This window comes from Zootoca vivipara, chromosome 9, assembly GCF_965207765.1.
Source record: "Zootoca vivipara chromosome 9, rZooViv2.hap1.1, whole genome shotgun sequence".
Lineage (NCBI taxonomy): Eukaryota > Metazoa > Chordata > Lepidosauria > Squamata > Lacertidae > Zootoca > Zootoca vivipara.
Window position 1 is genome coordinate 59,554,710 of NC_142592.1, and position 20,850 is coordinate 59,575,559.

Here is a 20,850-nt window from a genome sequence, read left to right on the forward strand (position 1 = left end):
GCAGAAGTGATTTCCGGAGCTGTGGAACAGAGTCCCCGCACCACGCTGCACTGGTTTAGCACAGCATGTGGGGACTTGCCGAGCAGGCGGCTCGGTTTGGGGGTGCCTTGTGGGCCGGTTATATGGCCTCTGTGGGCCACTTCTGGCCCATGGGCCTTAGGTTGCCGACCCATGGCGTAGGGTTAGCTCCTTAGCCTTTTCTTCTCCTGAAGATGTCTCTCAAGGCAGCAGGTATAGAGTGCATGTTGTTGTTGTTGTTGTTGTTTAGTCGTTTAGTCGTGTCCGACTCTTCGTGACCCCATGGACCATAGCACGCCAAGCACTCCTGTCTTCCACTGCCTCCCGTAGTTTGGTCAAACTCATGTTCGTAGCTTCAAGAACACTGTCCAACCATCTTGTCCTCTGTCGTCCCCTTCTCCTAGTGCCCTCAATCTTTCCCAACATCAGGGTCTTTTCCAAGGATTCTTCTCTTCTCATGAGGTGGCCAAAGTATTGGAGCCTCAGCTTCACGATCTGTCCTTCCAGGGAGCACTCAGGGCTGATTTCCTTAAGAATGGATAGGTTTGATCTTCTAGCAGTCCATGGGACTCTCAAGAGTCTCCTCCAGCACCATAATTCAAAAGCATCAATTCTTCGGCGATCAGCCTTCTTTATGGTCCAGCTCTCACTTCCATACATCACTACTGGGAAAACCATAGCTTTAACTATACGGACCTTTGTCGGCAAGGTGATGTCTCTGCTTTTTAAGATGCTGTCTAGGTTTGTCATTGCTTTTCTCCCAAGAAGCAGGCGTCTTTTAATTTCGTGACTGCTGTCACCATCTGCAGTGATCAAGGAGCCCAAGAAAGTAAAATCTCTCACTGCCTCCATTTCTTCCCCTTCTATTTGCCAGGAGGTGATGGGACCAGTGGCCATGATCTTGGTTTTTTTGATGTTGAGCTTCAGACCATATTTTGCGCTCTCCTCTTTCACCCTCATTAAAAGGTTCTTTAATTCCTCCTCACTTTCTGCCATCAAGGTTGTGTCATCTGCATATCTGAGGTTGTTGATATTTCTTCCGGCAATCTTAATTCCTGCTTGGGATTCATCTAGTCCAGCCTTTCGCATGATGAATTCTGCATATAAGTTAAATAAGCAGGGAGACAATATAGAATAGAGTGCATACACCTTTTTTAATGGCAGGAATGGGAAATGTCTGCCTTGCGTGTCAAATGTGGCCCTCCAGGTGACTCTCCCCAGGCAATATCCCATCACTGTCTCCCTTGCACCATCCATGGGTGTTTTTGCCTGTGTGGAATGTGTCCTTGAGCTCTGGTGATCACGCTTCTTGCTTGCCTGGGTGGAGGATACAGGTGTGTGTGTGTTTTAGAAACTAGCCTACTGTACAGCGGTACAATGAGCATTTGCTGTTCTGCCCTCTTTTGCCTCTAGCCCCACCCACCCATTTGCATGCTTCTGCTTAGTGGCCAACAGCTGGGACAGCAGCAAGAAAAACTACAAAAACAAAGTCAGAAAGATAAAGAAGAAAAGCTGCTTGTACTATCACTATTTCAGGAGCAGCTTAGGGAGCTGGGTATGTTTAGCCTGGAGAAGAGAAGGTTAAGGGGTGATATGATAGCCGTGTTCAAATATATAAAAGGATGTCATATAGAGGAGGGAGAAAGGTTGTTTTCTGCTGCTCCAGAGAAGCGGACACGGAGCAATGGATTAAAACTTCAAGAAAGAAGATTCCACCTAAACATTAGGAAGAACTTCCTGACAGTAAGAGCTGTTCGGCAGTGGAATTTGCTACCAAGGAGTGTGGTGGAGTCTCCTTCTTTGGAGGTTTTTAAGCAGAGGCTTGACAGGCATATGTCAAGAATGCTTTGATGGTGTTTCCTGCTCGGCAGGGGGTTGGACTGGATGGCCCTTGTGGTCTCTTCCAACTCTATGATTCTATGATTCATTGAGCCTTTAGCTTTTGTTTCCCGATCTGTTTCCCAACTTTTTATTTCGGTTTTTTATATTCCTGTAATCCTTGGAGTTCCCCATAAGTCTACTTGTCCCCCAGTGACCTGGTTCTGGCTTAAATCCCGCCGGCTCTCAGCCATCCAAGTTTGCTGATAGAAAAAGTGAGCTTGCGAAGTGCACTGCTCTGTGGACACTCGACCAGCGGAGTTCTCAGTTAAAGAGAATGATGATGGGAAACAGATTTTTCAGCTACAGATGTTCAGCGCCAGCCAAACCTAGACACTGAAAACTGAAAACTGAAAGCATTGGTCTGGCATGCGATATTGAAGAGGAGTGAGATGCTGCGCCTGCAGCAGCAACTGTAGCAGCCGTAGAGGACATAGATCTCTTGTAACTGTCAGTCACATGGTCTGGATGATACCCGGCAGTCCCTTCCAAAGCTGCAATCCTGTATCCTGTGCAGGTAGGATGTATAAGAGGGAACCTGGTAAACAGGTCCATCTAGTTCCTTTGCTAAGGGAATGGTCATAGCTGTCCAGTTAAGTACCATAGTTTACATGTCCAAAGGCATGTTGCCATAGAGACAAATGGGTAAGGCTTTCATCACCTCACCTGGCTCAAGCCACGTCATCCTATGATGGAGAACAATAGGCCAAGAGGAGCTGTGTAAGTTTTGGCTGGTGCTGGAAGCTGGAGACCCAAAGCAGAGGCTTGGGGCTAACCAAATGAGGAAGCAAGATCAATTGTAGTGTGAATGCTGTGAGCCCCTCCATCCTATGTTCAGGTTGTATAGGTGTGCAAATAAAGCCATATATCCCAAGGACACCAGCATTTCCATTGTCCTTCACCTGGGTAAGCACAGAAACCGCTGAAGTCTCTTGCTGCTCAGAGATCAATGTGCGTTCAGCAATACATTTAAAGCACATTCAAAACACACACATACACCCCAAAGAATTCAGAGAACTGTAGTTTGTTAAGGGTGCTGGTGATTGTAGCTCTTGGGGGGGGGTTAAACTACAGTTCCCTTGATTTTGGGGGGGTTGGGAGGTGTTTGGCTTGAATGAATGGTGCAGATGCGACCATCATTTCATACAAATGTTCTTATCAGGAACATGGCTACAACAGAGGCTGATATTAGAGGGCTGTTGCGAGAGAATATGAATTGTTCAGCCTGGAAAATCACAGTACTACATAAAGAGGTGTAGGTGGCATAAGGTCAAGTCTGCATGATTAAATTACAGACATGTCCTGCATCTCTTCATGTGCACGCCAAGAGACTGGGACACAGCCCACCTCGGGAGCCACCAAAGTTTTGCTTACCAAGAGCACTCGCATTTCGAAAACTTTCCAAGTCATCTATTGCATGGTGGGGAGGAATGGCTGCTGTGCAAGCCGACACACTGGCAGAAGAATTGGTCACAGAAACCGCAATGCTCTTGTAATTGTAACTTTAAAAAGAAGAAGGAAGAAACAAATGTCATGTGATGGAAATGTGGACGGTTTTAAAATATTTGCTAATAATAACAATGATGATAATGATGATGATACTATCAAAATCCTTTAATTCTGAGTGGTACATAGGAGCATAGGGAGCTAACTTACCGGTACTGTATATTGAATTAAAGCATTGTATCTATCTAGCTCAGCATTGTCCACACTGACAGGCAGCAACTCTCCAGGGTTGCAGGCAGGGTGTTTCCCCCAGCCCGAGCCAGAAATGCCGCTGAAAATTGTACATGGGATCTTCTGCATGCAAAGCAGATGCTCTACTACGACCCTATTGGCAGCTGCTTTGTGAGACAATGAGACAATTGATGGTTGCTTCATGGCAAAGGGTGCAATGTCATAAGAATGATGCACTGCTCTTTCCCCAAAACTTAGGAAAACTTAGTTATTTACTGATTTTTGTCCTGCTCCCCTCGTGGGAGCGGTGCCATCGCAACCAGACTATGGTGCATATACCCATGACCTCCCAACCAAGGCTTCTTGGCCACAGCCCAAATGCTGTCATGCCCACTGGCTATGCTTGATATTTGGTATGCCCAAACTTCTCTAGCAGAGCTCCAATGAAGTGGCATCTCTTGCCAACAACACAGGGCCAAAACAAATGTCTACGCTGCCCAGCAGAAACTCTCTGGGGCTTCAGATATGGTTCACTCCACTCAGTCCAACTTTGAGATGCTGAGGATTGATCTGCTGCTTAACTATAGTCCTTCCCTCTACAAAGCATTCACAACACTCTGGTCCTCTTTTTGATGCTCATCTGTCTTGGCCCATGGACCACCCTCCCTGATGAAAGGCATCTATCTCACTGGGGGTGCTGGTAAGGTTGATGCTGTACTTACCGGCCCATTATGAAGTGAGGCACAATTGACACAAACGATCCCAGGGACATGATGAGGCACCCAACCGCAATCACCTTTGGACGGTGAACTTTCGGCCCCAGGTAACTCACCAAGATCAGCACCAATAAGTTTCCTACATCAGGAGAAGAGATGTGATGAATTCCCGGGGGTTGGGGAGAGAGACAGGGAGAGGCAGAAGGTTGTGAAACTACGGTAGGTTACCTCCTGTGGAAGGGGGGAGGCAATGGGTATACCTATCTCAAAGCTTCCATCGATCAGTCCGACCACAAACGATGGGATTTCAAATCTCCTCTCAATCTGAGTCATCACACTCTTCATGTAGCTTCCTGTAAATGCTTTGGAGAAGAAGGAAAACGACAGTGCCCCGAGGAATATCTGGGGTGAACACAAAGGAAAACGTGAGTTGACAAAGGAGGTATTGTCTCTAGATAATATAACATCTCAACCACTGAACGTTACAGTGATAAAAACAGACAAGTCTCTGGCCTCAAGGAGCTTACAATTTAATATGTGGAAGGAAAATTGAGGGGGACAAGGCTAGGGACCATGCTTTTGAACCATCTGGGATTTTTTGCCATTTATTGCAGAGAAAGGGAGGTTTTTACCTTTAGCTTTGAAACAGGAAGACATGCTCTCTTCACCAGGTGCGACCCATGGCTTTTGTCCAAGAATGGGGGGCTGTCTTTAGTTTGCTGCAGAACCATTTTTCCATCCATGATGCCGATCTTCTAGCTTGAGAACACAGACCTTTCTGTCTGGGGGGGGGGGAATAGGAAAAACATCTACGTCATTTCCTTATTGATAGCTCTTCATGTATTGGACTGAGTCCCAACCTTCAGCATGGCTTCAGTTTAGGATGCAAAATGGGAGATTTGGATCTGAGCCCCCTCAGCTGTTTACACAGAGCAATGTCACATCAACAGGCTGCCTCTGTCAGAGGTCCTGGTAGTGCCAGGTTTATGCTTGCCTGGATAGAGAACACAGAGATGTGCAACTTTTCGGTGACTGGAATGTAGCTTACTAGACACAGGTAAAAGCTGTACCCATTGTCTGTTTTTGCAATTGCTTGCTTTTTGATTGCAGACCTGTTCGCTGCTTGCTCAAGCCCTGCTCACTACTGGCAAGCAGACCCCAGGAGAATCCCTGGCAGAAAAGGAATCTTGTTATTGATTGCTCAATTTAATTGTCTGTCACCCTTAGGACCCTTTGTGAGATGCAAGGAAGGGGAAGATCTTCCAGGTTGGGAAACCGGGAGAAGGGAAGCTCCCAAGTGAAAGCTGTGAGGCTCCACCCCTTTCTGTGTGAGACAAGAGTTTATTTATTTATTTATTTATTTATTTATTTATTTATTTATTTATTTACACCCTACCCATCTGGCTGGGCCTCTCCAGCTACTCTGGGCGGCTTAGAACAGAAAAACAAAACACAGTGATCTATTAAACATTAAAAGCCTCCCTAAAAAGGGCTGCCTTCAGATGTCTTCTAAAAGTCTGGTAGTTGTTTTTCTCTTTGACATCTGATGGGAGGGTGTTCCGCAGGGCGGGTGCCACTACCGAGAAGGCCCTCTGTCTAGTTCCCTGCAACTTGGCTTCTCGCAATGAGGGAACCGCCAGAAGGCCCTCGGTGCTGGACCTCAGTGTCCGGGCAGAACGATGGAAGGTGGAGACGCTCCTTCAGGTATACTGGACCGAGGCCATTTAGGGCTTTAAAGGTCAGCACCAACACTTTGAATTTTCTTTGCATTTTCTTTTCTCTTTCCTTTTTGTTTTTATTTAAATTAGTACAGTGGTACCTCGGTTTTCAAACATCTCAGAAGTCGAACGTTTTGGTTTTTGAACACCGAAAACTCAGAAGTAAATGCTTCCATTTTCAAAGGCTTCCGCTGAGTGTTTCTCAATTTTCTCAATTCAATTTGCAGAAAGCCCTTTGCGCCTCAGTTTTCGAATGTTGCGGAAGTTGAACCGTCTTCCAGAATGGATTACATTCGAAAACCGACCGAGGTACCACTTTATTGTATTATGAAAAAGCTTCCATAAATTTTTATGGAAAAGGGAGAACTGTTTGTCACCCTTAATTCCAACTAAATTTGTTTTGATTGCTCTCTCTCACCGAGTTTCCCTCCTGAGATAAAACTCTGGATAACTTTGTGGTACAGTAATTATTTTAACGGTACAGTATGGCTCTGTTGATGTCCAAGTAAATAGAAGCAGTACATGCTGCCAGTGTACAGTGGACCCTCGGGTGATGTTACCTTCGGGTAACGTAATCCTCAGGTTGCAAACGTGGCAAACCCATAAGTGTATACTTCTGGGTTTCGCTGCACATGCATGGGCAGAAGCGCTGAACTGCACCTCACGCCTGTGCAGAAGGGCGCCTCCAGTTACGAAATTTCCGGGGCTATGGCCAGGCCTTCGGAACAGATCCCGTTTGTAACCGGAGGTATGATGTATTATATTTTTTTAAAAACAACTCATACCAATAGCTAAAAGTCAAATTAAAAATTGCCATTAAAACATCCCACGGCAGCAAGTTCCCAAGATACCAACTGTTCTTTTTAGAGCTTGTGCTGCCTGTCAATTTCAGCTCTGGAGCTGGGGTTTATTTTGACCATTTCCTGTTGCCAAGTAGATCTCTTTAAAAAAAAAAACTATTTAAAATTCCACTTGCAGCCAAAAAAGGCCTGACTTCACAGTTCTGTGCCCTCAAACATCAGCCACGTCAGCATTTTGCATGCAAGAGTTTTAACCTTTTAAGCAAGCCATGCTGAAGATCTCTAAACAAACTTCAGTTGCAATGCAGAGCAAACACACTTTGGGTCCCTTTATCTTCTGCAGATGATTAACCAGCCAGAGAATCTGACCTCTTATAATTTTTTAATTTTTAAACGTTTTGACCAGCCCTCCTTTTCTTCGCGCTTCAATTCATTCCTCCCCTTCTTTGAATGGCTTGACAGCACAATTGTCACTGCATTTCACCAGAGGAATGCACCCAAATTCTGCTCAAGATAAAAAAAAATTAAAAATTGGCAAGGTTCAGATGCTTCACAGAACTCTTCAACACTTCTGTTTCGTTAGAATTTTGTCCAGCCCTTCCTCCCAAAGGAACTCAGTATTTTTTAAGAAACAAAACAAACTCTAAACTTTTCAAAAGCAAATAAAATATTATCACAACTAAAAACACAACATCTAACAAATGGTAACAACCGACAGAAGATCTTATATGACTTGGATGGTGTTTTTCTTTAAAAAAAAAAAAGAGCAGAATTCTTTATTTAGGAATCTGCTCCATTTAGCACAGAAAATCTCAGAGGATTTGCAACACCCTAAAAAGAAAATCACAAATAAATACACAAAGCACAAGCAAAAGAACCTGCATGTTAAAGTCCCCCAGATTACAATTAGATAAGTATCTCTTTAAACGTAAATAGAAACCAAAGCAGAAAACATGTGGGGAATAACACAGACCTGAAATACAGAAATTCCAGAGAGAACCACTTCTACCTACTAATTATGCCAAGTATGTATTTATAGGGAGTTGTATTGCTCTCGCTTCTGCTGCTCTCGCTCCCAAATGAAGCTCAGACTAAAAAGGAGGGAAAGGTTAGCTCTCCCCACCCCGGGACCTCCCTGCTCTCACCAGGGAACACCCACAGTCATTCCCGTAACAGCCCCATGTGCGAAGTGCCCTGACCCTTGCAGCAACTCAGAAGGGCGATTTGCAGAACGACTGGTTTATAACTCCGTGGGGCTGGGACTGGGAGTGATTAGATCAGCCCCGGGTGGGATAGATCATGATAACCAGGGCCTCCCCTACCGTTAGCCAAAGTGAAGCAACCTGCCTTAAGCAGAAGATGCTGAGGAGCATGGCTGACAGCCCCCCTAGCTGTTCTTCCTGAGTGCCCCCACCCCAAGTTGTTCCTCTGTAGGAAAACAGAGGTGTGAATGCCACGTGGTTGGTCTGTCCCTCCCTGTCCCCCACAAACTAGCATTTTGCTTCAGGTGTGGTGGAAAATGTCCTCCTCTTGCCAGAAACATTCAGCTTCCAGCCCAGTGGCAGCAAAACATCTTGCTCAGTAGAACCTCCTCATTCAGATGCAATGTACCTTACAGTCCTAGATGCAAATAATAAGGGGTGGGTATCTCTTTTAGAGGCAGAGGACGTGCTTTGCATGCAAAATGTCCCCAGTTCACTCCGTGGCATTTCCAGGGGGAGGGAGAGAAGAGACCCCTCCTGAAATCTTGAAGGGCCACTGCCAGTCAGCGGAGTGGGACTGATGGTCTAATCCAGAGGTAGCCAATGTGGGCCCCTCCAGATATTGCTGGTGTCAGAGCTGTCTGCAGCTACTCTTGAGTAAAGACGCTCCACTCCGTCTTGCCTTTCAGAGTTTTCTTGTGCATATTATTTACAGTGCAAAGATATCAGCAAACATGACTGCCTAGTCCGTGTCAGAACCCCGCAATGGCTTCTTCCGGGTTCACGCCCAGCATAAAAGCGCTGCCCCCTGGCCCTACAGGTGGGCGCATGCCTCAATTCAGGCGTCGGAGGGAACGGTCTCCTTTCTGGTGGCCCTGTGTCCGACATCTCTCCAGACTCCTCCTCCCCTGGCCCTCTCTCATAGCGGCGCTGGGGCTCCGATACCTGGCAGAGCCCTCTCTCCTCCCTGCTCACTTCCTCATTCATTTCTCCTGACTCGCTGCTCGTACTGACGCTGGGTGAAGAGCTTGTCAGGATGACATGGGGCGGCTCTCTGTAGGGCGTCCCCCTGACAGCTGGACTCCAGTTCCCATCACCCCTGGCCATGTTGGCTGGGAGTGACGGGAGTTGAGGTCTCCAGCAGAATCTGGAGGGCTACCCTCGGTGTACTCTAAGAAGCCAATTCTTACAAGCTGCCTGGGGCAAGTCACTGCTTCAGATCCTAAAACCTGTCTACACTTTCATGTGCAAGCAGAGCATTTGTGCAAGTGGGATTAAGTAGGGGGTGTGAAAGCCATTGCAGCCAACAGCTAGGTGGGCCTGTGCTCACACATGTATACTACAGCCTCAAAGGCTTTGCTGGATCAAAACAAATGTTTTTCTGCCTAACCCAAGACTAGCTTTGCACATGCAGGTTAGCCACTGCATTGCGAAATAGCTTGCATGTGTGAATGGGATCACCCAAATGACCATTGCTAGGACTTGCATGTAGCCTCCTAAGCAGGCATGTAAGAAGGCTTTGTTTCCATTCCACCATGTACTCGTTGCATGCAGCGCTGTTTCCATTCCACTGCAGTTCGTCTTAGGCCAAAACCTAAACCTTCTTAATCTCGCTGCCCACTGTGGCAAAATGGCTCGATTTGTGCAAGTTACATTGTCTTTATGTTATTGCACCCCTTTCAACACAATGCAAAGGAAGCACAATGCAGATCTGGGGTCGGGTTGGGGAACACAATCAACTCTGTACCATTTGCAGACTAAAAGCAACACCACAGAAAACACTGTTCATATTCCCTGCACTGGTTTCTGCTCTGGTCATAGAACAAAGAAGCCAACATCAAGAATTTCCACTTCCCTTTCCGTTTTCTTCAGAATTCTCCAACATGCCTTGTAAGTCATTCTTCCTCTTCGCCCAATTGTCAAGTTGTAAAAATCTCTATTAATATCATGAATGGTGTGGAGGGGGAAAACAAGGGGGGGGGGACCTCTTGCACTTATAAAATTGCAGCTAAATGAGACAAAATGCCCTTCTAATCCAGTTTCCAACAATGACCAGCCAAATGCCTCTGGGGTTCCCATAAGAGGGCACAAAGGAAAGTGTTATAATTTAGCTCTTTAAGCTTGTTTTAAATATTTGTGTATTATTTGTGCATTTGTGCATTATTAATAATTGGTTTGTGTCAACCACTTAGAAGTTGGTTCATTCGATCAATTAAGCAGTTTCTATTTTTTCTCTCTAAATGAAGTGAGAGTTCCCATTGCTGCTTGCTTCCCCCTGTCAATAATAATAATAATAATAATAATAATAATAATAATAATAATAATAATTCCTTATTCTTATTTAGTGTAAGCACATAAGAACACCCCTGCTGGATCAGGCCAGTGGTCCAATCTAGTCCAGCATCCTGTTTTCACAATAGCAAACCAATTGCCTGTGGGAAGCCGGCAAGCGATACCCAAACACAAGCAAGATTTGTATACTGTTCAATCAAATCATCATGTGAGTGCCTTACAAATGGTGATGCATTTAGGTAACTCAACCCATGGTTTCTGAGTTGCAAGGGCCAAATGTAGCATTAGACCTTAGATGCAGAGAAAGAAATTAAGCAGATAGCTGGTAGAGCACGGGACTCTTAAGCTCAGGGCCATGGGTTCGAGTCCCATGTTGGGCAAAAGATTCCTGCACTGCAGGGGGTTGGACTTGTTGACCCTTGGGGTCCCTCCCAACTCTACAATTCTATAAAGTACCTATATCTTCCGCTAAACCTGCCTTCAAATCAAGAAGGAAACCACAGCAACCCTGGAGCTGGCAATAGTGAATATCTCTTCCGCCATTGCCAATGGTGAGGAAATCATTGCATGGAGGCTGGACTACGTGGGTGAACAAGGTTCTGCCCCACCAACTGCTGCCTGCCTTCTTACTTTCAGCAAGTCCAGGGATGGGGTCCTGCCTGTCAACTCCCCCCTCCTCAGGCTCAAGGTTGCCTCCTGCAGAACTCAGCAGGCGAGGAGGATGGGGACAAGACTGAAATCGGTTGGCTTCACTTCTCCTTGGTTCTGGCTCCACCTGCTGTTGGTCTTCCACCCTCCCAATGGACACCACTGCACACAATCCCTGGGAAGGGATAGGAGTTCAAAAGTCGCTTTGCGCTCATAAGAAACCCATCTTTTAGCCTAGCAGCACTTTGGAACTCACTGCAAATTGATATCAGGCAGGGGCCTTCGCTGTATTTTTTATTTTATTTTTATGCCTGCTAAAAACTTTTTGGTTTAGACAAGCCTATCTGGATACGAAGGTCACAAAGAGTCACGAAGAGTCGGACACAACTAAACAACAACAACAACATCTGGATATTTACAATCCTGATGTGTTTTTAGTTTATTGGTGGTTTTAATTCTTTGAATGTTCTAATTGTTTCAATGAATAATATTGCTCTATTCTTTTTTGTAAACTGCTTTGAGGTTGGGTGGGTGGTTTTACAATCAGGCATGATATAAATCTCATGAAATAAATAAATAGGAAATAAAAAACTGCTTTGCCCTACACCTGCCTAGCAGAAGCCTGGTTCAACCATCTTTGACTCTCTTTCATTGCTCTCTCTCTCTCTCTCCCCCTCCCTCCCTCCCTCTCCCCCCTCCCCCCTTCGCTTTATGATTCTAACCTTTGGACTGCATGGTTTCATGCCCCTGACTTATATGGTAATGTGTTTGTTTTTTTTAAACTTACTCCAAAAAGTGGTAAACCAGAACCAATTAATTTGGTGGCCTTCCTACTCATTGCGCTGGACTCTGGACATCTGCCCCAAAGTCCTTACCTGATCATGCCAGTGCCCCAACAACCAGGTTCTCCAGGCTCATTCCACCCCTGAATCTGGAGATTAGCAGTCAATGAATAATCCTGCATGATTTAAAGGGGATTGGCCAACAGAACTCAGCCCATTTTTCTCCTTTTCTTTAAAACGTTGCCTATTTATTTTTCTCACTTTTTGTGTGCATGCTCTCCCACCAAGAACTGTATCGGAAAGTGCAAACAAGTGCAAAACCTGAAGAACGATTCCTTCCAGGATCTGCGGATTTGTGCATTTCAATCCACAGAATTGCAATCCCCCAACACAGCCCTAATGGCAGGTCTCTGGGTTTCAGGTTCAAAGATAAGCACCTACATTTTGAATTGAACAGACTGAAAGCTGGGGCAGTTCTATTTTGCATCAATATTCATAACATAGGAAACTGCCTTATCCTGACTCAGACCATTGGTCCACCTCACTCAGTATTGTCCGCACTGACTGGCAGCATCTCTCCAGGGTTTCCAGCAGGGGACATTCAGAGTGATAGCTGAAGGTGTCGGGGATTGAATCTGGGATCTCCTGCATGCTCTCTCACTGAGCTACAGGTCTTTCCCTCGAAGGAACACGGGGAACATCCCTTATACAGAGAACACCCAGCTCTATATTGCTTGCACTGACTGGCAGAGGGTCTCTGAGAGCTCAACCTGGGACCTTTCTCCATGCAAGGCAAGGGTTCTGCCACGGAGTTAAAGCCCTACTGAGCAAGTAACACAAAAATAGGCATTTAAAAATAAGACAGCAAACAGTGGCCGAGAGGCCTGAACAAGTCACAATTCATGAGCGTGCTAAAAAAAGAGGCTTTTGTGGGATGAAAAGAACAACAGTCCCCTGTCCATTTAAAGCGGAGCTCCGTCAAGAGGTCACCTTGCATTTGCTCGACAACACAGTGCTCAAAGTGTCAGAGCATTAAATGGAAGCAACAGAAAGAGCTGGGCAGAAGCAGACAGAGAGAACTTACTTGGACCCCTGGTCAGTCAAGCAATGTTTCTTGTTACTTCTGGAGCAAGGAGGAGAGAGTTCAACGTCACTGTCAGGGACCAGCCTCCTTTAAAAGGTGGAGACCAGCCCACTGTGTTGCAACACGGCTGGCTTCCCGCGCTTCCCAAATTCCCCTATAACCACCAACGCAAGCAAAGCCATTTTCTGTTGTTGTTGCTGCTGCTTGCTTAAATGAACTGCAGATTATCGCATGGCTGCTAAGCTGGCAAATTGCCTGCAAAGTTAGCAAGGCGAGCTATTCCAAAGAAACCACATGTTTCCAACATTTCCTTTCCTTTTTGAAAAAGGAAAGGAGAATAGAAAGCGGGGAAGGAGGGGTGGGAGCCTGGAAGTTATTCAGCCCTGAGGTTTGGGGCATCAGGTGGAAGAGAAGGTGGAACTGTTCCCTCTACACAGACAGGTGATCGTCTCATGAAATCCACGGCGAACAGGTGTACTCCTCACCCTGGCCGGAGGCCAGAGCAGAAAAACGAGCAAACAAAATTTAAGTATGCAGAAGTTATTGCAGAAAGACTCACGCCTAGAGTTTTGGGAGCATATCACGCTGCTAGAGTACATTGCAAGCCAGAGATCATGTGGTTTCAGGAGAGATGCAAGCATGCCTTGTTGCTCACATGAATCAATTGTGGCTTGTAAGACGAAGCTTGCATATGACCTTATTGAATTATATTTGAAGCAGAAACAAGGCACAACCTTCTCTCCAGCGTGTTTTAACACGCTGCCTGGATGACCCAATTATGACTTGCGAGATGCCTGTCGAGGACCTTGAAGCAAGGTGGAGCGAATGGAATCATCGAATCGTAAAGTTGGAAGGGACCCCAGCGGTCATCTAGCCCAACCCCATGTAATGCGGGAATCGAAGGGCAGCGGCTGAGTGGCAGAACATCTGCTTGGCATATAGAAGGTCCGCTGTTCAATCCCCAGCAGGGCAGATAAGGCCCTGTCTGAAACCCCTGAAGAGCTGCTGCAAGTCAGTGTAAGACAATACTGAGATTCCTGCATTGCCAGGGGTTGGACTAGATGACCCTTGGGGGTCCAGGAGGTACAGGGACCGATGATGTGACAGCTGCCTATGTCCCTAGGTATATTTTATTCACACCACTTTAGAGAACACAGCTGTTCCCACTCCCAAGAATTTTGCGGAAGGGCTGTAGCTCAGGGGTATTAACTTAATATCATTAATATTATTTGTCGGCATGATCACCACCACGCCTAGCACTGGTCTGGAGTCCTCCAAGGGCAAGGGTCTTGAGGAGGCCTCCCGAGTATCTCCTGGATGGGTGCTCCTGCTGAAGAACTCTTGACACCCTCAGAGGTGGAGGTAGAGCCGGGCCACAGTCCTTGAGAAGGCCCCCAAACCCCCAGGCTGAAGAGACATGGAGTCGGCATGCGATTTGTGTGAGAGATGTCTACTTAAGAGTAATCGACCCCAGAGGCTCTTTCATTACCTGCAGCTGTTTTTCGGGTGTGGCCTGGGAGGGCAGAGTGCATGAGGTTCTCTTGAGCCTCCTCATGTGTTGAGAAAAACACAGCCCTCCACTTGAAGCTAATACCTCTCTTGTCACTGAATTCCTTGCGATATTGATTTTGGACTGCTGCCCACCTTCGTCTCAGGATCAAGTCTGGGCTTACCCTGTTTCTCTGTGTTTACTGCGGTTTGTGCTGTGCTAATACTTTCATGGGAGATTTGTATCTCCTAAGGCTGGGCTCCTAGTTCCTGAGGTCACTCCCTGGTGTGTGAGACACAGCTTGTTGGGATTCCGCCTCAGTTTATTGTTCTGTATCCAGCCCATTACTGGGTGGGTGCAAGTACTGCTCCAAGGTCTGCACAGATTTAGATGACCCAGAGAAACCGCTCCAGGTGTATGCATTGCGATGGCCCCTTGCTCCAGATTTATTTATTTATTGCATTTATAAACCACCTTTCTTTCTCCAATGAGCTGAAAGTGGTGTACGTGGTCCCACCCCAATTTAATCTCCACAACAACCCTGCAAAGTGGGTTAGGCAGGGTCACCCAGTGAAATTCATGGCCAAGTGAGGGTTTGAACCCTGGGTGTCTAGTCCGACGCTCTAACCCCTTACACCGCCAGTGGCTTCAGACAAATGCTAAACAAGACGGAGGGGGGAGCAGAGTCTTGCCTGTCACACGTTGCAATAAAACTGTACCAGGATTTGCCATGTTCAAATACCGGCATTGTTTGGGCTGTTATCTTATCGAATCGCTTACAGCCCATTGAAAAGAGCTCTTCCCTTATTACAGTTTGATCTGATGTGTCAGCAGTTGTGTTTTTTTGGGAGGAGGAATTATCTGCAGGGCCAGTTTCAGAAGCTATAATGGGGAGGTGGGTGATTCCCCCCCCTCTTCCCAGCCCCCCCTCTTGTTTAATTTCCAAGCAAAGGGTCTGCTGTTTTCTCTTTAAGGTTTCCAGGCTCAAAAGAGAGCAGGGCAATTAAAGGCACAGAAGCCCTGTCCTCTATTGAGTCTGGCAACCCTACACCCAGGGCAGGTGTTGCTACATAGGGCTCATGTGTGGCATCGCTACGTATGATGCATGCGCCGTACATAGCGACGCCACATATGCGCTGTATAGCAGTTTGCCACCAGCGCTGCTCCAGTGCCGTACAGATGGTGCCGGAATCCCTCCGTCGCCACTACAGCCGCGAACGGAGGATCCCGGCACGGTCTGTATGGCACTGGAGCAGCACCGGCTGCAAACCGCTATACAGCGCATGTGCGGTGTTGCTACATACAGCACAGGAGTGCGACGCCGCACATGCACTGTACTTAGCGGTTTGCTGGTGGCGCCGCTCCAGCGCCGTATGGACAGTGCCGGGATCCTCTGCTCACGGCTGCAGCTGTGAACGGAGGATCCTCCACATGCGGCGGTGCAATGGTTAACAGTAAATTGTCTCCTCATCAGTCTCATTGCCAGACGAAAGTGGACCAAACTGAAAATGTGAAGCCAGCACCAGGTGTTTAAAATCTGAATGTTTTAAGTTCTGAAGTTTTAAAAGCAACAAGGCAGGACTTTGAGTTGGCTAGAGGAACGGCCACCGTCAGCAGTATTGCAGAGGCAAGGCTTGGTCACGAACCGTAAACGATGTGTAGCAACCGTCCTCCAGTTTCCAGAAAACTGCTCCAGGACAATGAGCCCATAGAAAAGATGCATTGCAAACCGCATTGTTCTGCTTCCCCATCCATCAGGATGAAATGGGCAATATATTTGTGCTCATTTAAATAAGGGCGTCTAAACTTTGATGCGGAACAGTGATTAAACAAACTTCATATTTTAAAATGGATTCCTAGTATGTGAGTTCAGATCAGTGGCATTGTGCGGGAGGCAGGGGACCATGGCCCTGGGTGCAAATTTCCAAGGGGGTGCAACCAGGCGCCCCCGTTACGGGCTTCCTCATCGAGACTGGAGCCACAGGGAAGCAAGCTGCGCCCACACCAGGTCTTTGGGGCTGGGGCAGTGTTGCTTCCTCCTCCTTGTGGCCAGCAAAGGGATGCCCAGGCATGCACTGCCCCTGGGCCAGCCAAGGCAAGGGGAGGCGAGGGGAGGCGAGGGTGCCCCCCACGTGTGTTGCCCAGAACACCTTGCTGCAAGGACAGGAGACGAGGCGACACAGCAGTGCTCCTGGCTTCGTGTTTCTCTGCCTTATTTCTGCTTCCAGGGTTGGGGCTAGTTTGGAAGGAGAGACTTCCCTTGACATTGGCCGGCAAAGAGACTGACTGCTGCCCAGTCCATCCAGGAGGCGCAAAACATGTCCCGCCCTGGGTGCCAACGACCCATTCCATGCTCCAGGTTCCATGCTCTAGGGACGCAGGTGGCGCTGTGGTCTAAACCACTGAGCCTCTTGGGCTTGCCGATCGGAAGGTCAGTGGTTCGAATCCCCGCGACGGAGTGAGCTCCCTTTGCTGTGTCCCAGTTCCTTCCAACCTAGCAATTCGAAAGCATGCCAGTGCAAGTAGAGAAATAGGTACCACTGTGGTAGGAAGGTAAACGCCATTTCCGTGAGCTCTGGTTTCCGTCACAGTGTCCCGTTGCACCAGAAGCGGTTTAGTCATGCTGGCCACATGATCCGGAAAGCTGTCTGTGGACAAACACCGGCTCCCTCGACCTGAAAGCGAGATGAGTGCCACAACCCCATAGTCACCTTTGAGTGGACTTAACCTTTACCTTGTTTTCTTTCTTCTCAAGGTTCAGATTCTTCATAATTCTCCATTTTGTCCACCTGTCTCTTGCCAACTTTCTGTTTTTTCTTTTACATTTGCAGTTTTTGAACTCATGGCAAGATATGGCCACAGCCCAGTAGTAGAGCATTAGGGCTTATCTGTGCACCTGCTTGCCCCGTGCCTAGAAAGCAATGGGTCTGAGCGGTTTTCTCCTTGCCCCGCTCCTTTCCCATGGAAAACCTGCTCTTTAGTGGTATGATGCAGCAAACGCCAATCCGGAGAAAACCCAAATGGCTGTTTGCTCCAAACGAGCGCTCAAGAGCAGTTTTCCCTGGGGGAAAGCAAGAGGACAAGAGGAACTGTTAGCTTACCAAGCCCTTAGCTTAACAGGCATCCCCAAACTCAGCCCTTCAGATGTTTTGGGACTACAATTCCCATCATCCCTGACCACTGGTCCTGTTAGCTAGGGATGACGTGAGTTGTAGTCCCAAAACATCTGGAGAGCTGAGTTTGGGGGTGCCTGGCTCAGCATGAAGAAGGTCCAGCCCTGTGCATCTTTGGGTAGGGCTGGGAATATCACCCGTCTGTATCCTCTCAGAGCTACTACCTGTCAGTGTAGATAGAAGATGGACCCAATGGCCGGCCTTGGTAGAAGGCAGCTTCTTATGTTCCTAGCATAGGAGTGTATGACGTATATTATTATTTTATTATTATTTATTGAATTTATATACCACCCTATACCCAGAGGTCTCAGGGTGGTTCACAGAAAACGCATTTGTGTGGTGATGCGCCACCATCGGACCAAATGTGAGAGAGGCTCCCTGACCTTTTTGCACCATGGCACAAAGGTGTGCAATTCCCCCCCCCCCAAAAAAAGAGGCTTGGGCCAGCTCATCTAGCCCTGGACCCTGATCCAGAATGGAGTTTGTATCCAGAATACTTTGCTGCAGCTGAACTTTGCTGCAGCTTTTCTTGTGTACAGGATGATGGGGGAAAAGGATAAGGGCAGAAGACAAGAATAATGCATTGACTTGCTCAAAGCTATGATTGCTTGTGGTTAGTACAGTCGTACTTTGGATCCCGAACAGCTTGCGAGTCGAACGTTTTGGCTCCTGAATGCCGCAAACCTGGAAGTGAGTGGCCCGGTTTCCGAACGTTCTTTGGAACCCGAACGTCCGACGCAGCCTCTGCGACTTCCGATTGGCTGCAGGAGCTTCCTGCAGCCAATCGGAAGCCGCACCTTGGTTTCCAAACGTTTTGGAAGTCTAAAGGACTTCTGGAACGGATTCCATTTGACTTCCGAGGTACCACTATATCCTAAAAGGGGCGGTGGAATTAGAGTTGGAGAGGATGCATGTCATAGGAAGCACATTTAAAGTGCATGGCTTCCCTCAAAGAATTGTGGGGATGGTAGTTCTGTGGGGGGGAAACTACAGCTCATGGGATTCTTTGGGGGAAGTCACACAGGTGTGCTTTAAACATTGGGTGTGCTCAAGATTAAACTCTCCCTCCCTGCATTGCATACGCTGATGTTTCAAGAGGAATGAATGAAACAAAAAGGATACAATTTTCCCTTCCCCACTTCCCAGAATTTTGTTAGGGGCCCCACTGTATGGCTATAAAATTATCAAGTTTGGGGGTCTAGCAGCCTTCCACTGCTATGGTATTGTAATGGCTATATATAATGTATGGTAATGGCTATAATATATTGTCTAAGCAAGGGCGCTAACTAGGTGTGGGGGAGGAATTTGGTTCGGTTTGCATTTTAGTGCACTTTCAGAAACAATGTGAACCGAATCACAGCTCCCCTTGGAAATTCACACTTCCCTGCATTTTGGGATGCAGTTCCCCAGCAAAAAGAGAGAGGGGCAGCATGCAAAAATGTGTAAATTAGAGGAGAGTGTAGCTAAAAATGCATAATAGCCAAGCCCAAAAAAAATGCATTATATCGGGACATAGCTTGTTAAAAATGTATACATTAGATAAAATGCACACTAAAATGCTGCAATTTATTTTTTGTGAGGGCTTTTAAAAAAATGAAAACTGATGTGGAAACGCAGTGAAACGCTCTTAAAATAGGAAAAATAAGAAGCTGAAATTGAGAGGTTTATCCATCCCTACAGTCTACCATTGGTACGCGGGTGGCGCTGTGGGTTAAACCACAGAGCCTAGGGCTTGCTGATCGGAAGGTCGGCGGTTCGAATCCCCGTGACGGGGTGAGCTCCCATTGCTCGGTCCCAGCTCCTGCCAACCTAGCAGTTCGAAAGCACGTCAAAGTGCAAGTAGATAAATAGGTACCGCTACAGCGGGAAGGTAAATGGCATTTCCGTGCACTGCTCTGGTTCTCCAGAAGCTGCTTTGTCATGCTGGCCACATGACCTGGAAGCTGTACGCCGGCTCCCTCGGCCAATAACGCGAGATAAGCGCTGCAACCCCAGAGTCGGCCACAACTGGACCTAATGGTCAGGGGTCCCTTTACCTTTACAGTCTACCATTAGTTACAGGTAGGTAGCCGTGTTGGTCTGACATAGTCGAAACAAAATAAAAAAATTCCTTCCAGCAGCACCTTGGAGACCAACTATGTTTGAAGTGTACATGCACACGAAAGCTCATATCAATGACAAACTTAGTTGGTCTCTAAGGTGCTGCGGGAAGGATTTTTTAAAGTCTACCATTAGGTGGCGCTGTTCCATGTCCTTTGTGCTTGTCCTGTTCCGCTTTGGAAATGTTCCTGCAAAGAACAGATGTGTGTGAGAGGCCGCCTGAGCTGTCAGTTTAACTTGCAGATCTCTAATCAAGTCTGTTATTCTAATCAGGATACCTCCAGGATATAGCAGAGCAGCGGAAGTCCCTGGGGGAAGGGGGGGTGAGAGGAGAGAGGGGGAAAGGCATCATTTGTCCTTTCCCAACTTCTGAAGCGACCTGAAGAGCATGGCAAGGCTTCTACACCAGAACAGCTGAAGCCCTGAACAAGAACACTCCTCCAAGCAAGTGGGGATGTGCTGCAACACTGTGTTGCAATTCCCACTTGTCTTCCCGTAGTGATCAGATGCATAGCACAGAATCATAGAATCATAGAGTTGGAAGGCACCACAAGGATAATCTATTCTAGTCCAATCCCCTGCAATGCAGGAATCTCTTGCACAATGTAGGACTCGAACCCACAACCCTTAGGTTAATAGTCTCATGCTCTAGGGACCAAAGGGGGGGGAGGTCCATGAATTCCCTCCCTTCCATTAAGATATTAAAAACACAAGTTAAGTAGGTCTGGAAACACTTGGCAACTTGAGAGAGAGAGAGAGAACCCAGGATGATATTCAAATCCACTGATTAACTATCAAAGGCTTCTTGTTTTTTCCCTACTGTGGGACTTGAACGCAGCGTATCCTTTCAGGTTTTCCCGGTTACCTTGGCGCAAGGAGAGGAACTTGAGAGGAATGCTGAAGAGGTTCTTAACTCTTGCTTAGGAGGCGGACGGCTCCCCTGGCATTTCTTGAGTGAGGACACTGCGCTATGCTTGTTGTCATGTTGAAGCAGGCCTGGTGCCAGCACCCGGCACAATTTGGAGAGTTGGGGAGCCAAGCCCACTCCATCAGGTAAAAGGTAAAGGAAAGGGAAAGGACCCCTGGATGGTTAAGTCCAGTCAAAGGCAACTATGGGGTGTGGCACTCATCTCGCTTTCAGGCCGAGGGAGCTGGCGTTTGTCCACAGACAGCTTTCCGGGTCATGTGGCCAGCATGACTAAACTGCTTCTGGCGCAACAGAACAACGACACAGAAACGCCGTTTACCTTCCCGCCGCAGCAGTACCTATTTA

The 20,850-nt window shown here is 47.3% G+C and overlaps 1 protein-coding gene across 5 annotated transcripts in view; it reads right to left on the reverse strand.

Moving 5' to 3' along the window:
* The window catches only part of LOC118091072 (solute carrier organic anion transporter family member 1C1-like), a 30,645-nt gene extending 17,692 nt beyond the window's left edge, over positions 1-12,953 (reverse strand). Inside the window, exons 1-5 of one of the 5 annotated variants that reach the window (XM_088652456.1) lie at positions 12,816-12,953; positions 4,922-5,067; positions 4,550-4,691; positions 4,296-4,428; positions 3,271-3,398 (exon numbers count right to left, since the gene is read on the reverse strand). In XM_088652456.1, the coding sequence (XP_088508582.1) occupies positions 3,271-3,398; positions 4,296-4,428; positions 4,550-4,691; positions 4,922-5,032 (514 nt within the window). In that variant the 5' untranslated portion in view covers positions 5,033-5,067; positions 12,816-12,953. Of the gene's footprint in view, positions 1-3,270; positions 3,399-4,295; positions 4,429-4,549; positions 4,692-4,921; positions 5,072-7,780; positions 7,914-12,815 lie in introns of those variants that run through there. The other 4 variants (XM_060279156.2, XM_088652455.1, XM_060279155.2 and 1 more) reach the window with 4 other exon arrangements.
* Between the last annotated feature and the right edge of the window lie 7,897 nt (positions 12,954-20,850).